At 39.2% G+C, this 16964-nt stretch overlaps 1 protein-coding gene across 1 annotated transcript in view; it reads left to right on the forward strand.

Moving 5' to 3' along the window:
• COL6A6 (collagen, type VI, alpha 6) overlaps window positions 1–16964 on the forward strand; it is a 158481-nt gene that overhangs the window by 30629 nt on the left and 110888 nt on the right. The window contains exons 10-17 of the mRNA XM_006846634.1: window positions 3748–3902; window positions 6858–6950; window positions 8114–8167; window positions 12337–12408; window positions 12491–12517; window positions 12833–12877; window positions 12983–13036; window positions 14611–14673. Of these exons, the coding sequence (XP_006846697.1) occupies window positions 3748–3902; window positions 6858–6950; window positions 8114–8167; window positions 12337–12408; window positions 12491–12517; window positions 12833–12877; window positions 12983–13036; window positions 14611–14673 (563 nt within the window). The remainder of the gene's footprint in view (window positions 1–3747; window positions 3903–6857; window positions 6951–8113; window positions 8168–12336; window positions 12409–12490; window positions 12518–12832; window positions 12878–12982; window positions 13037–14610; window positions 14674–16964) is intronic.

The following is a 16964-nucleotide window of genomic DNA, read 5'->3' on the forward strand; positions in this document are numbered from 1 at the left end:
CTGTTAGTGGATGCTACTATGCCCTACCCATATCCCTTCCTTTAGACACGTTCTCCTACACCACCTCCCAGGTGCTGTGAGTTTTGGCTTTTAACAACACACAGCTCCTCTTTTCTCTGGAGAATTCCCCTCAGCTAATGTAAGTAGCCTCACCAGGAAGTTGTGCCCCATGCTACCTGTGGACATCAGGTAGCGGTAGTCGTTGTGTACCACTGAGTTGGTTCTGACTTATAGTAACCCTGTATAAGGTTTCTGAGGCTGTAAATCTTTACAAGAACAAAAAGTCTTGTCTTTCTCCTACAAAGAAACTGGTAGATTTGAACTGCTGAACTTGCAGTTTATGAGCCCAGCTCATAATCCACTACATGACCGGGGCTCCTTGGGCATCAGATAGAGAACAAAAATTTGAATCCATGCCTCAAAATGGTACTGGTGCTGTGGTTCAGTGTATGTTGTAGAGCACCCTGTGGAATCAGGCAGATTCTTTATTCTTCTAATTCTTAAAATCTTTTTTTCCTAATTAATTTTGAGGAAATTTAAGATATTAAAGGTCATATGATTGGGGTCCCCTGCTTCTGATAGAAGCAAGATTTGTATCTATCCCTCATGAGAATATCTGTTACCAATGATAATGATATGCACATTTCCTGCAAGTCAACACTCCCAAGGTTCTTATAACTCATAAATTTTTACATTTCTGAGAACTTATAAAATAAAATGTGAAAATATTTTGCCTTCTAAATACATTGTTATTGTTAGATGGTGTTGAATTGACTTTTGACTCATAGTAAGCCCATGCAACAGACTGTAATCTTTATGAGAGCAAACTGCCAGTCCTCCCCACAATCCTCTCCCCAGAGTCACTGGATGTGTTTGAACCTCCAGCCTTCTGGTTAACAGCCAAGCATCTAATCACTGTGCTGAAGACTCCTTACTTACAAATATTCATGGTGTAGATCTACATGGGCTCATCTGATCATTAAATGCCAAACGATCTATCTACACAGCATTCTTCATTATCTGTCCCAGCCAATACCCACCACTTCTTCACTCACTGTCTTCTTTCTCATTTTGGAAGGGGGACAGACTGTCTTGGTTTGCCTGGGACTGTGAGGTTTTCAAGAATCTAGGACCTTGGACACTGAAACCAGAAAGTTCCTTGTAAATGAGGATTAATTGGTCGGTCATGCTATCCTTTGATGTTTCTTTCCTTGACTTCTCTTCAGCCAACCATTCTGTTGCCTCTTGTAGATCTTGAGCCTCCTCAGTATGTCCCTGCAACATTATTCTCTTCATTCTCCTCTTCACCAACCCCTTGCTTCATTAAAATATTGTATTATATAAGTATACTATAGAAGATGGTGTTCCTAACTCTCAGCCAACTGTTAGAACATTTCTTTATCTACTTCAGTCCATTGGTTTCCAAATTCCACTGGAAAATTCTTTACTCATCTATAATAAAATGACGTAAATGATGCCAATGGAAATCTGGTTTTCTTTAAGCAAAATGTATTCAGTTTATAGGACTGGCCTTTATTCTGTGATTATTTCATTATGTTTTGTTGTTAAAATGTCCTTTTGAGTGCAGGCTTTGGAATCAGGCTTGTCTGGGTGAAAACCTAAAATTACCAATTGGGCCAGCCATTTAACCTCTCAAAGGTTCAGTTTGCTTTCTGTAAAATAAGTCGATAATCCCTCACACCTATAAGGTTGTTTTGAGGATACAAATAAAATAATGCATGTAAAGAATTTATCACATGCCAGGCACATGTTGTTGTCAAGTGCTGTTGAGTTGGTTCTGAGTCATAGTGATCCTGTATAGGGTTTCCAAGGAGTGATTGGTGGGTTTGAACCTGCTTATCCTACAGTGTCATACTGGGACTACGGCACAAAGTAATTATTAATAAATAGTAATACCCTCATTGCTATGGTTACTATCACTATAAAGATTACCTGATTTATAGTCATCATCACACTGGACTGCAAACCACAAAGTTGGCAGTTCAAACCCACCAGCTGCTCCTCAGAAACTCTATACAGGGTCACTATGAGTCAGACCAACTCAGTGATGCTTAACAACAAAAACAACATTACAAAATAAGTCATTGGTGACCCTATGTTAATCCCTAACACTTTAATTTGAAATACAGTAAGTCTCTGGTTAAAATGTCAGACTTACAGACACTTGGTGTTTGCTCTTTGATGTTATGTAAATTTGCCCTTGCTCTGAAATGATTGAACCATCCCCTACTCGAAACAGATTCATCAGCATGATCACCTTTATGTACTGCATGTGCAGCTCTTCAATCACCAACAAAGCTTCCAGCCTTTTCTTGCATAACAGTAACGCTAAATAAGAACCATATGCATATGTACCTAGTCTGACATATCTACAAATTCAACTTAAAGACACACTTAGGAAGAGATATCATTTGTTACCTGGGGACTGCCTGTTTTCTGATGTATGAAGCCCCAAGGTCTGTGAACCACACGCAGCTCTAGGTAATTGGACATCATTTATTTCTTATTGCCTAACAATAGGTCTATTATTGTCTTTTATGATTTATATTTCTGATGGGATTATGGATTCCTTATGAGGTCGTTTAGAGCTGTACTTCTCAAACTTTAGCAGGTATACAGATCACCTGGGGGTTTGTGAAAATACAGATTTTGATTCAGGATATCTAGGGTGGGACCTGGAATTCTACATTTCTGATAAAGTCCCAGGTGATGCCAAGGACCCCATCTTCCTTTGTGTGGCAAAAATTTACATCACCTATTTTTTTAGGATAAGTGCAGGACTTTGAGGTGAGTTTGAACTGCAAGACCGGCTGTTCAAACTCACCAGCCACTCCTTGGAAACCCTATACTGAGTCACCATGAGTTGAAACCGATTCTTTGGCACCTAACAAGAACAATTTTGTACACATGTGAATTTTTCTGTAATTTAGGATGCCTTATGGACCTTTTTTATAAAAACTCATACTCGTTAATTCAGACAATGCAGGGAATGCAGGCTTTGTTACAATATCCTCTGGCTGCAATCTGTTCTTGTTGTGAAAGTGCCATTGAGCCAATTACGACCCATAATGACCCTGTCTAGGGTTTCTGAGCAGCAGCTGGTGCATTTGAACCACCTACCTTATGGTTCAAACTGACCTTGTGGTCAAGTACTATCCCACAGCACCACATCTGGACTCCTAATCTATTTCATTTCATTGTCATTAAGTGCCGTTGAGTTGGTTCCAACACAGAATGACCCTGTGTGTAGGGATTCTGAGGAGTGACTGGTGGGTTTAAACCACTGACCTTGAAAGTCCAGTGCATTATCCTGCAGCAGTACACCAGGGTTCTTTTGTGGGAATCCTGGTGTGGCACTGTAGAGTAAACACTGAACTGCAAGGTAATGGTTCAAATCCACCAGCCAGTCCTTGGAAACTCTGTACAGGGTCACTATAAGTCAAAACTAACTCAAGGGCACTTAACAACAACAACAACATTCCTTTTGTGCTGTTATTTTCGTCTAGTCTTATCACTTGTCAGTTTTACATCATGTGATTGAGTGAAGTGAATGATAAAATTACTGCTCTTCTTGCAGCTAGAATACCAATGCCTACAAAAACAATGTACGTACATATGCAGAAATATTATAATAACCAAACCTACCTCTCTTGGGGAAGTGTAAACTGTCACCTATTGTCAGCTATTATGAAATGTAACTGACACCTCTTTAAATGTGTTGAACAGGCCTGAACGCACTCATAACTGTTGCTCTGGATGGAACTGCTCATTCAAGTGACCTGGACAATCTTATGTACATTGAGTTTGGAAAAGGATTTGAGTACAAAACACAGCTGACTATTGGAATGAAAGATCTCGGGAGCTTGCTGTCAAAGCAGCTGGTAAGTGATTCAGAAAAGGCTGGTGAACTTTAATTTTCTATTAGTTTTGTATGTAGAGTTAATATTTGTGCTTATGACTTATAACTAGTTGTGTTCATTGGGAAGCAAAGAAAGATTTTTCGAAATTAATAGGAAAAAAAATTTTTTTTTCTAAATAGGAAAGTGTTTTGAAAGAAATGTAACTTAGAGACGTATCAAAGCATTAATATATATGCTTGACCAAAAAAGGAAAAACAATACAAATAAATGAGAAAAATTATTTAAATAGCATTAATTTTTATTGTTGTTAGGTGTCACTGAGTCAGTTCTAACTCATAGCAACCCTGTGTAGGGTTTTTGTGGAGCAGCTGGCGGGTTTGAATCACCAACCTTGTGGTTAGTAGTCCAGTGCTTATCCTACAGCGTCACACCAGGACTCCAAATAGCACCTATATTGTTATTGTTGTTATGTGCCATGCAGTCAGTTCTGACTCATAGCAATCCTGTACAGGGTTTCTGATAATTCTGCCCAAATTCCAGTCAATGAGCACAGAAAGTGTCAGAGAACCTGAGAAGGCAAGTTTTTCCCTCAGTCAGTCAGTCATCACATCCCTTGTGGAACTTGAGCATCTGTCACAGCTCACCAAAGTCTAATCCGTCTGTTTAAGATGTCTCTTTGCCTTACAACGTGGCTTGTACATAAAAGCCAGTCACATTTGGAGTTCAACAAGGGAAAGAGCAATCTGCTCCAATAGTAGTGACAGTGGATACCATTTGCTGTACTTTATGAGCAATTGAAGGACTTTTAATGGTCATCTTGACTTGGAGATTTTTTTGCCTTATAATCTGTTTTATAGAACTGATTGAAGGCAACTACTAACAGCGGCAGCAATGCCTAACTAAGATTCATCTCAATCATTTTTCTTTCAAAAAGAAATTCAAACTACGTTGGTGAAGTGTTACCAAGTTATACGGTACTCTTTTTATTTTAATAAATGAAAAAATGGCTAGTAAAATGTAGTTTGCTAGTTGCTAATATTGTTGTTGTTGTTATTCAGGGTGGTGGAATTAGTTACGACTCATAGCCACCCTTAGTAGGGTTTCCTGGTTGAGTTTGAACCACCAACATTGTAGTTAACAGTACAGTAATTATCCTGCAATACCACACCAGGAATCCAATAGCCTGTGAAATCTATAATGAGTATATCAGAACACTTTCTAATGAAATGTATATGGTTTCCACGGTGTGGCTGGTGAGTTTGAACCCCCAACCTTGCAGTTAGCAATCCAGTACTTATCCTACAGTGCCACACCAGGTATGTTGTTATTAAGTGCCTTTGAGTCAGAACTGACTCAATCCAAGAAGTGGCTGATAAACTTGAACTGCCAACCTTGCGATTCAAACCTACCTTGCAGTCCAGCACATCAACCCACACTGTCACACTAGTACTCCACACCAGGTATAGTAATATAGAAATGCAAAAATAATACAATGTAAAATGCATAAATTTAAAAATAAACACAAAGAATATAGCAGTTTTGCTGCTATTCCTTTCCTACATGGGGAAGGTATAGTACCTATTTTACAAAATATATTTTGCCTCTTACCTTCACTTTGAAATCTGTATTGATAATTCATAAAGGGAGGGAGTTATTCTTTAAAACATGCCAGTTAGATTTTAGGTATCACATAAATGAATCACTGTAGAAGAAAAGCAATAATGAATTTAACAATAGGTCTATTTTATAGTATTAGTAATAGACTTGGTGTTATAAGTTTGTGGTAATCCAAAGAAAGTTAGTATTAAGTTTTCCAATAGTGAGCTATAGAATCCATTTGCTGTTTGGAGTCACACATTTCCAATTTTATTGTTTTTTGTTGTTTTTTTAATTTCAGGAAAAGAGAAGATAATTCTATAATGCCATAAAAGGAACATTTGTATAATAGGAAACAATTAAAGGGGGAAAATTACAAAATGCTTATCACAAGATGTTTTCTTGTCACACTAGAATTTTCAACTTCTCAACACAAAAATTGGTTCTATCCCACTAAAGTGAAGCATAGCATTTACCACAAACAGAATTTTCCTGAAAACAAATTTGGTGGATTAATTGTAAAAATGTAATGGAATGTGCTAGCTATTTCTGAGATGACTAAGTAGCTTAAGACAGACTTTTCATTATACAGCTTTGGCCAGTGTATTAAAGAGGAATATTCTCCCATGCTTCCACCCGATACAGAAAATACTTCCAAAATGCTGAATGTAATTGGTATTTCTGAAACATTATCATAGACAAACCGTTCTGGAAGTGCTTGCTCAACACTGTGCTCAGTTTCAGCTATGTTACAGGAACTCTCTAAATCCTTCTAGCACCTAAATTTTGCAGAATGGGAAAGGGGAAAGCAGCATGCATGCATTTGGTTTAATAAAATATTTGGAGGCAAAATTACATAGGGTAATCAACAGCACCATGGCCATTGCTAAAGTAGGGTGGAGACAGAGAATCATGGTAACAAATTGGTATAGAATGAGTTGGGCTAAGCTGATACCATCTGGGGAACCAAAAGACATCTTTGTGTCAATTCGGAATTCCTCAATTGGTGTGGAATGCAGAGCACAGGAGGGAAAGATGGAATTAAAGAATATATCATACATTAGCTGGAGTCCTATTGTGGCCCTGTGGGTTAAAGCACTGAACTGCCAAATCAGTTTGAATGACAAGGTCAGTGGGTCAAGCTCACCAACTGCTCCTCAGAGACCCTATATAGGGTCGTTATGGGTTGGAACCAACTCGACCACACTTAACAACAACAACAGCAACATGCATTCTCTCATTCTTGATCATGGTTCCTTTGATGGTGAACTGGTTTCTCATACTCCAGTAAAAGCCTCAATCATCTATTGAGCTTGTGTGCATGAGCTGGGAAGCAGTGACACCAGATGTAATATATTTCCTGCCCTCTCTTACTTCAAGGTTAATGTTGCTGAAAGAACATGCTGCTGTTTGTTTTGCAAGTGCATTGGAGGAGATGGCACAATGGGGAATCCTGGAACACCAGGGAAAAAGGTGATTTTAGTTAGATTCATGGTTCACTTTATTTGAATGGAGTATGTCCTTCAAAATTGGGGTTAGGCATGTAAATTCAGGGGTGATTTTAACCCCTAGGTAGAGCCTCTGAGGTAAATGTTTACTTCTCTCCTCTTTTCCTATATCAGATTATAGAGTCATGGGTTTTCCTTGACACTCTAAATAAGTACCATTTTGAAACATTTTTATAGCCATCTTAGGAGAAACAATGGCCAGGATCCTTGATTATCCATTGTTCTAGAAGAACTGACAAAGATGCAGAAAAATCAACTGAATTGCTAATCTTTCATGTTGAATAATGATAGCCTCCTTCATTATCAGTAGCTCATTTCAATTTTCATTTAAAAATATATAACTGGGGAGGGGGGTCACAGCTATGCAGTTGCAAAATCAGTCAAGAATATATTATCTATTCTGCTGAAAATCAAGTTTGAGAAATGAAGACAAGATGTTTTATTCAGTGTTATCTGGCCAAAATAAAAAAAATACAGGCCAATTAAAAAAAATAGTAACAAAATTGATTCATATATTCCTTCACCAAAAAATAGAAAAAAAAAAACAACAAATGGTATACCCTTAAGTAAAAGTACTATTTTGGACTTTAAGAAATGTTGAGACACATGTAAACATACAATGGATATGTTTAATGATGATTCAATACTGTTTGTTTACATGTGTGTCTAATTTTAAAAATAATTTATAGATGCCATTATAATTTCCAAATCATCATGACTATGCCTCTAAAACAAGTTTGTAGCATAAATCCTAAAAGTGATATTTTAATTGAAGGAGAGAATTTTAGTTTATCAGGGGAAACTACAGCTGTCTTCATTTGAATGTGTGACTCAAAAGAAACTCCATCCCTGTGAATAACCCTGAACACGTGTGGACAACATTATGCTTCATACACATGAATAGATAAACACACACATACACATATAACACCTTGAGTTATCTAGAAACTTGTCTCAATAGTTCATTTCTTTATGTGTGTATGAATGCAGTCTTGATTTGGAGTGGAAGAGTAGTTTTTCAAATGCTTACTATTCCATATGAGATAAAACTGTAAAGCTGAAGAATTTTGCTTATCTCTGCTTTGTGTCTATGGAATGCTAATGTTGTCTTCCTTTTCTTACTTCCAGGGACTGCCCGGTTTTAAAGGCAGTGAAGGCTACCTGGGAGAAGAGGGCATTGCTGTAAGTCAAAGTTGTTTTTTTCCAGATCCATGTACTCCTAAAAGCATATTTACAATATGTTATCACTTGCATCAATTCAGAGAGAAGCAATAAAGGTCAGAGTCTAAGAATTTATGTGCAAAATCTCATTGATCCCAGTTATATGGTGCTTCGGATAGTTATTAGTGGTTTATGAACCTCCTTGACCACCATAAAAATGGAGTGGGCACTGTCGTCTGACTCCCTCCAACCTCACAAGTGGAAAGGAGAATCCTTCCCAACATCAACAGCCCGAGTCAGATTTTCTTATGGAACAGTATTCAGACACACCTCCTCTCTGCAACCTTTTTGCCAGTTCTGACACCAGCCACCTCTCCCACAGCACCCTCTACTTTACTGCTGAGTTTGATAATTCAGTGCAGTGGCCACGCAGGTCTCACAGAGCAGCCAGTTATAGGATTTATTAGCGAAGAAACAGGTAATAATTCATGTTTAGGAATGCTCAGGGACACAGCTCTCTATTAGGACAGCCTCTTCTCAGCCATGACACAGGCAAGCCTCTCTCTGGTCCTTTGGGCTGGCCTGGCCTCTGCTCTGCTCGGACAAGTGATACAAAGTTCTTTTAGCTCTGCCAATAAGTGCCTTGAGGCACCCCATTCAATCAGCCAGCCTCCTACCCAAAGTTGCTCAACTTTCTTGCTCCATGGGCCAGGAAGCCCATTCTGCCATCTCCTACCAGTGTCCTGGTTCTGCTGACACCATTTTTCTGCCACTGATTCTTGTTCTCACTTCTCTCCAGCATTACAGCTTGCTGTCTTTCTGTCTCCTGGGTCTAGGAAGTTCTCAGCACAAGGGCCCTTGGTGCAAAGGATGCACTTCTCTCTGGCTCTTCTTTCTTGATGGCTGTGAGGTACACTTTCTGTGCTAGAATTGGCTTTCCTCTAAGCCTCGCAGGGTGGCACAACTGACCAACCCTCTCATTAGGATCCCATACACCTTATTTGCCTGGCTTCATTTCCATAAGAGTACCATGCACCTTTACATTATTAACATCTAGCCAATCACCCTGATGGGCCACAAGCACCTTATTTGCATATTTCCACCCAGTTATTTGGTGAGAGTTATAAAGACTGACTAGAAAAGCCATAATAACTAATTCACTACACCACAACCATGTACCAACTTTGCACAATGAACTCAATAAAAAAATGTATTCTCTTCACCAGCAGAGTCAAGCCACTTCCATTTCTGGCCTGTTTTGCACAAGTAAGCCTCCTCATCTTGTTGTTTATCAAGGACTTTACTCTTTCTTACACTCATTTATCCATCTTCTCTTGCATTCATCTACCCATTCATCCATTTAATAATTATATACTAAGCATCTTACCTTGGAATCCTGGTGTGGTGCTGTAGGTTAATGTGCCAGATTGCAAAGCTGTTTGAGCTTCAAGGTCGGCAGGTCAAACTCACCAGCTGCTCCTTGGAAACCATATACAGTGTCGCTATGGGTAGGCATCAGCTCGACAGCTCTTAACAACAACAAGCATCTTACCATTCACCACATTATTTATCAAGTGCCTAACTCAGTAAAGTACTTATCAATTCATTTATTCTTTTATATATATATGTATATGGAGTCCTGGTGTGGCAGATTAATGTGCTAGACTGCCAAGTTGGTGTGATCCACAGTTCAAGCTCACCAGCTACTCCTCAGAAACTCTATACAGGGTCATTGTGGGTCGGAACTGACTCAACGGCACTTCACAACAACATAACAACTGTAACCACTGTTTTCACATTTGCCTTTTCACTAGTCTGGAAGTTACTTGAGATCAGAACCATATTTTTTCTTTTTTTTTTAACTTTTCTTATTTCTAAGGCCTACCAATGTACTTAGTATGATGCTTAAAATATATATGTTGTTGTTTTTGTAAAAACAAAGTTAAAGTTATTGTTTTTTTAAAGTACCATCCAATCAGTTACAACTCATACGCACCCTGTATATGGAGTTGTTGTTGTTGTGATGTGCTGTGGAGTCGGTTCCGACTCATAGTGACCCTGTGCACGGTTTCCAAGGCTGTAAATCTTTATGGGAGCAGAAAGCTTCATCTTTCTCCCACGGAACAGCTGGTAGTTTCAAACTGCTGACGTTAAGGCTCACAGCCCAATTCATAACCACTACGCTACCAGAGCTCCTTTATATATGGAGAGTACCTGAGAAATAGTTGGTAGATTTGAACCACTGGCCTTGTGTTTAGTAGGCCAGTGTTTATCCTACAGTGTCACACCAAGACTCCATGTATCTATATAGAGAGGGTTACATCAAGGCTTACCTGGTTGAAGAGGCTGGCAAATTCCAAGTCCTTGAGATAGACTTTAGACTGGAGGCTTCTCTTGATCACGTAGCTGCAGGGGCTGAGGAACCAAAGATCGGCAGGTAAGATTGCAGGCTGCTGCCGGACAGGCCAGAGAGGCTAATGACTCCCAAGATCAGCAGGCTATATGGCAATCTGCTGGCTCAAGTCCCAAAATCCCGGGGTCAGATGATGATGAGCCATAGGGAGGGTCTATTGTTGTTGTTGTTTTTAAGTACCGTTGAGTCGGTTCCAACTCATAGTGACCCTGCACAGGGTTTCTGAGGCTGTAAATCTTTACGGTAGCAGAAGCAGAACGCCTCATCTTTCTCCCATGGAACAGCTGGTAGTTTCGAAATGCCGACCTTGAGGTTAGCAGCCCAATTCATAATCACTAGGCTACCAGAGCTCCTTACAAGGAGGGTCTAGAACCAGAGAAAAAGCAGGAGAGCTTTTATGGAAAGTCCATATATATTGGAAACAGGCCACAGTCCTGAGGAAACTCCCTTTCAGTTGATTGGCTCATAGTAGATCTCATCATATACGTGATTACATTATATCACGTCTCATCGCGGGGGATGACTACACCACTGAGAATCATGGCCCAACCAAGTTGACACACAACCTTAACGATCATCCATTCACTTCTACTGCCATCAAGTCAATTCTGACTAATAGTCACCCTATATTGTTGTTGTTTTGTGCTGTTGCATTAATTTCAACTCACAATGACCCTGTTTAGGGGTTCCAAGGTTTTTAAAATATCTATGCAGGAGAAAAACCTCATCGTTCTCCCACGGAATGGCTGGTGGGCTCAAACCACTGACTTTCTGGTTTTCAGTCCTGTGCTTATCCTGTGGATTCACCACACTCCCGATAGGACAGAGTAAAGATGTTCCATATGGTTTCCGAGACTATAAATCTTTATTTGAGCAAATAGCCTCGTCTTTCTCTCATGGAGCTGCTGGTGGGTTTGAACTGCTAACCGTGTAGTTAGCAGTACAATGCTTGACCCTCGGCATCACTAGGACTCCTTTTAACCATCACAGTGAGGAGAAGCATTCTATTACTGAGGGAACACTGTGTTCAAGGGCATGTAATTGAGTCAGAGAATGGTGTGTTTTCAGAATAGCACATGAGTCCATATGGCTGGAATACAGCGCACAGTCAAGGGAGGTTACATGGTAGATGGGAACCAGATTTTTAAGAGTCTTGGATATGTTGTAGAGGAATTCGTATTGTGTCATCTAATTGATTGGCTGTCATGGATAGTGTTAAGCACAGGGGTGATGATGGAGATGTGGGTGTATAAAGCTTGCTCAGACAACATTATGGATGATAAGGCAGGGCTAGCAGGTAGACATCTCATAGTACAACAGGTACGAGTGAAGAGGTCCATCCTTCTCCTGGTCTGGGACAGTATGAATGGATAGGTTAAGGAGGTTGAATTGACCTTACTTTGTGACCGTTTGGAAAGAGAAGTGCTCAGGATGATATTCTTGTTTCCAGTACGAAAGACTAAACAGATGGTGATGGAGCTCACCAATGCAAGAACTGCAAGAGGAATGTTTGATTTCAGAAAGATGAATTTTGGTCTATACTTTAATTGTCAGTTATTTGTATGCATGTAATACCCAGGACAGTATGAGGTGGGGCCAAAAGCAAAGTGCTGTCATCAGAGTAGCTTGAATTTTCTTCCATTCTTAGGTTATATAAACATGAACTAGGAATTGTAAACCATAAAGAGTCACACATTATTTCCCCAACAAATACTTTTTTTCACGTTTCCAAGACATATCCATTACAACAACTTATCTAGATGTACGTTCTTTCCAGGGAGAAAGAGGAGCCCCTGGACCAGTGGGAGAGCAAGGTACTAAAGGATGCTATGGTGCCAAAGGTCCTAAGGTAATAGTCGCATAAAACATTGTGATGTCCTCTCAGTATTGATTATTCCCACACTAACCACCACTGTCTTTCCAATTTTCAGGGAAACAGGGGATTCGCTGGACAGAAGGTATGCTCCCTGTGCATTTATCTGTCCATCTATTATCTGGAAATACTTTGGTTTTGGTTTTGTTTTTTAGATTATTGTAAATGCCTACTGGGTTTTCTGTCTTTTCTTTTTTTATTGCCAGTGATTTCATTTCTTTATTCCTGTTGTTGATTGCAGGCAAAGCATCCTATTTGTTCATAGTTTCTATTACTAAGTAATCGTTGATATTCCCCAGGGCCAGCTGAACTATGTAGAACATACAACTAAACTGTTTTTGTTTGGTATCTGACGTCTTTTCCCCAGTGAGCTCTGTACTAATCTTATCTGTCTTTTCAGGGTGACGCTGGGGAAAGTGGAATTTATGGATTAAATGGAGAACAGGTAAAGCCTTCTTCTTGTATCACAGAAGCCCTTCTGAGAGTTTTCCCATTACAAAAATGGAAATCTGAGGGGTGTTTTTTGTTTTTGTTTTTCCCTCTCTTTTAGGGTGACAGTGGTCTTCCTGGAAGAAAAGGAGAAATCGGTGATGAAGGATCCCAGGTAAAGATCGAAAAAAAAATAAGGCAACACTGGGAAATAAAGATGTGATTACTGGACTAGAACAGCTGCTTTGCATATATCAGTAAGCTGTTGCCACAAAATTGCTCTATAACAAACAACTGCAAAACCTCAGTTGCATATAGAAATAAACATGGCGTTCTTAGGTTTTTTGAGGAGTTCAACTAATTTAGACTGACTTTGACTTATGTGTCATGAAAACTTTGCTCAACATGTCTCTTATCCTCCTCTTGGGACCAGAGAATTAGTCTGGCCATGTTGGGCATGTTATTTTCACAGATGTAGCAGAAACACAACAAAACAAGAAAAACACTCATGGTCTCTTGAAGCCTATGCTAAGAACTTTTACAGTGACACTGTCTCTTTCTCTGGCTAACCCAATTCATCCAGCCTAACTCAGTGGTGGAGAATTTTGCCCTGACACGTGGTTGCTATTGCTATGAGTTGCTGTTGAACCAATTTCGACTCATGGGGATCCCAGTGTGCAGAGTAGAACTGTGCTTCAAAGAGCTTTCATGATTGTGATCCTTCAGAATCAGATCACTAGGTCTGTCTCCCGAGACAACCTTCAACCTTTAGGTTTGTTGTTGTTGTTAAGTGCCGTTGAGTCGGTTCTGATTCATAGTGACCCTTTATAGGGTTTCCAGAGCTTTGAATCTTTGTGGAAGCAGAAAGGAAATGCTTTATTATTATTTTCCTGTGGAGCAGCAGGCAGGCTCAAACTTCAGACCTTGTGGTTTGCAGTCCAGTGCTTATCCTAAGGAACCACCACACTCCTTTAGTTTAATAGTCCAGCTCTTAACCATTTGCACCACCCTGAGACTCCATGCCACAGTGGGAAGGCACTAAAAAGTGAAAACTTGAGACTACTGCAATGAAAAGCAGCTGCTACACTAAGGAGTCCTGGTGTGACACTGCAGAGTAGGTACTAGATTGCTTAATGCAAGGTTGACAGTTCCAGCCCACCGCCATTCCTCAAAAACCCTATGCAGAGTTACTATGAGTCAGAACCAACTCAATGGCACTTAACAATAGCAACACACTAAAGGCAGCAGTTAAAGGTATTAAACAAGGGGCTGAGGTGCGGAGGAGCACCTGGATGCGCGTCCATCTCGAACAAATGTCAACTGCAGCAATCCTTCCATCATCGAATTTATCTATTTTTAGAGTGTGAACAGTTGAATCAAAAACCCACTTTCTAAATGACACAATCACCTTAGGCAAATTGGCTAATCTTTTTAACTGCAGCTGCCTTGTTAAAAGAAAGAAAATAAGCCTTATGTGATTCATAAAGCAGTTGTAAGAATTAAACAGGATGACAGATGTGTCCACACCACATATTTTACCACTATGGCAAAAAATTGAGGTCACTCTTACATTATTCATATGATGCCTGAAACTAATTTTGGTTGTTCTTCTTTCTAGTTTAAAAAATAGTAGGAAAAATATTTAATTATTTAAAACAGGAAAAAGATGATAAGTTCTCTGTTAGTTTGTTAGTTTGTTTTTATTAACTTTAACTATCCCATTCTTACTCTAATTTGTATTAACTTTAGGGCATTCCAGGGAAGAAAGGGATTTCTGGTGACCATGGAGCAAAGGGCCTGCAGGGAGACCCTGTAAGTACCTGGGCTTTGTGGCCTGTAAATTAGTTTGGGCGTGGTTCCCGTCAGCACTTCTGATAGCGAGGAAACAACAAATCCCTTGCATCATATGGATTCTGACTCATGGTAACTAGATGTGTTACAGAGTAGAAATCTTCAAGGAGGCAGACCACCAAGCTTTTCTTTCACCAACCCTCTGGGTGAGTTTGGACCTCCAACCTTTCAGCTTGCAGTCACTTCCAACCCACTTATCCCATCAAGAGACATTCTCTTTTAAAGGTGTTACAATAGGCAGTCTGAGTTTAAATGATCATAGGCACTATTGTTGTAAAATGTTTAACTCATATACCTAAAGCTAGAGACCCACTTCATGTACCAGACAAGTATGGAGTGGGAGAAGCCCTGGCACCTCATTTGCACGTACATTTTGTAAGACTATCTATTCTGAATTGTCCTGGAACTCCAGAGCTATGAAGGAATCCCAGTACATTCAATTGTCTTCCTTCTGAGGACCACAAAATACATAATGAATAGAAGAAAAAAAAAGTCACTTCTTTGTTTCCTGTTCTCCAAAAATGGAGAATACTAGCCTCATTTCCCTGAACCCAGGCCATCTAGAGATATACTAGGGAAAAATCTCATAGATTTTTCAACCCCTTAATAAGTCCTGCCCAAGTATTCAATATATACAGTGACACAAAACCATATGCTCTCACAGGAACACAGACCAGTTAGGCAGGTATAATAACACACACCAAAAAACACTATACCAACAGAAGGAATGTGCTAAATTTGATGGAACATCAATGCTATTGGACTTTCATAACCATGTCCACACTTAACTAAATCTCCAAAATTTGAATGAATTAGCACTCTGGTTTGTGTTGTGTGTGTATGTGTGTGTAGGGGGTGTGTGTGGTCATTTAGTGTTTTGATTAATTTTATTTTGGTGAAATATATAAAACAATAGGTTTGCCATTTCCAAGTGTAAAATTGTGTGATACTGATTGCATTCACCATACATTTAGGTTTGTTTTTATGAAGTTTTAAGAAAATTGAAAAATACATTGGTGAGACAAAGGCCAGAAAAATTGTGCTGAGGAATTTTATTTTTCTATCTTGACAATTCACCTGATCATTCTTCAAGGATAACAAAGTTTATCTTAACAAAAATTTAATTGGAAAACCCCACCATTTCCCCCCTACATCCCTGATCTTGCCCCTTCAGACTTTTTTTTGTTCTCTAAACTCAAAGAACATTTCAAAGGAACATGAGTTAAAGCCCTCGAGGATGCCAAAGCTGCTGTTTTGACATGGTGCAAATTGAAGAGCACAGAATTCTTCAGAGAAGGGAACTATTGCCTTCAGAAGTGTGTAGCCCTAGATAGAGGTTATGTCAAGAAACAGCAGATTTACATTGTGATGTTTTTGTTTAATAAAGATTTCTACGATGCTGTAGCAACATTTTTTGACTTATACTTAGGAGTAGAATCTATGGAGCTTAACTATTTTTCAACCCAACAGTTTTCCAAAAATGTTCTATTAATTTACATTCTCACAAGCAGTGTATGAAAGCCATGTACTGCACAGACATCAGAATGGCTAGAGCTTTTTTTAAAATTTACAATACCAAGTGCTGATGAGGATGTGAGCAATTGGGAATTTCACAGACCTTAGTATTTAATAACAGTGTGTTGATCAGAGAAAGAATTTAATGCAATATGTACTAACAAATGTAGATGTTGAATATGCATTGAAGATAACTTTATGTAAAAGCAGAAGAATTTGCACTTGAAGAAAACATTGCTTATTAGATAAAATCTTTTGACAATAGTCTAATAATCTGAGAGTTTTTAGGCAAGCTGAAAACGGTGCAATTTAGAACCAGAAAGCTATGCACAAATAAAGATAATTGAGAAATAATCATTCGAATAGCTGGCATCTCAGTTATCTGTATATGATGACCCTTTGAGGGATGTGTGAAGTGGACTCTTTGGGGACATTACTATGCAACTACTATTCACTTTGATCAGAATTAGTCCTAATTTGGCTGCCATGGAATTTAAAAGAACTTGAGTACTTTTCAAAGTTGTGGGCTTTTTGGTTTTGTTTTGTTTTAATTTAAAAAGAAATGTTCTGAGAGAACAAACAAGATGGCGGATCGGGTGGCTGTATAGCATAGAGCTCCGCCAACAACAACACAGAATACCTGACCAAGCAGGGGATGGTCCCAGAACTCTGAACCACATATAAAGGAATACTTAGAAGGTTGGAAGGCTCACAGCTGGGGGAATTTGTGGCAGAAG

Source organism: Chrysochloris asiatica, unplaced genomic scaffold (genome assembly GCF_000296735.1).
Source record: "Chrysochloris asiatica unplaced genomic scaffold, ChrAsi1.0 scaffold00028, whole genome shotgun sequence".
Classification (NCBI taxonomy): Eukaryota; Metazoa; Chordata; class Mammalia; order Afrosoricida; family Chrysochloridae; genus Chrysochloris; species Chrysochloris asiatica.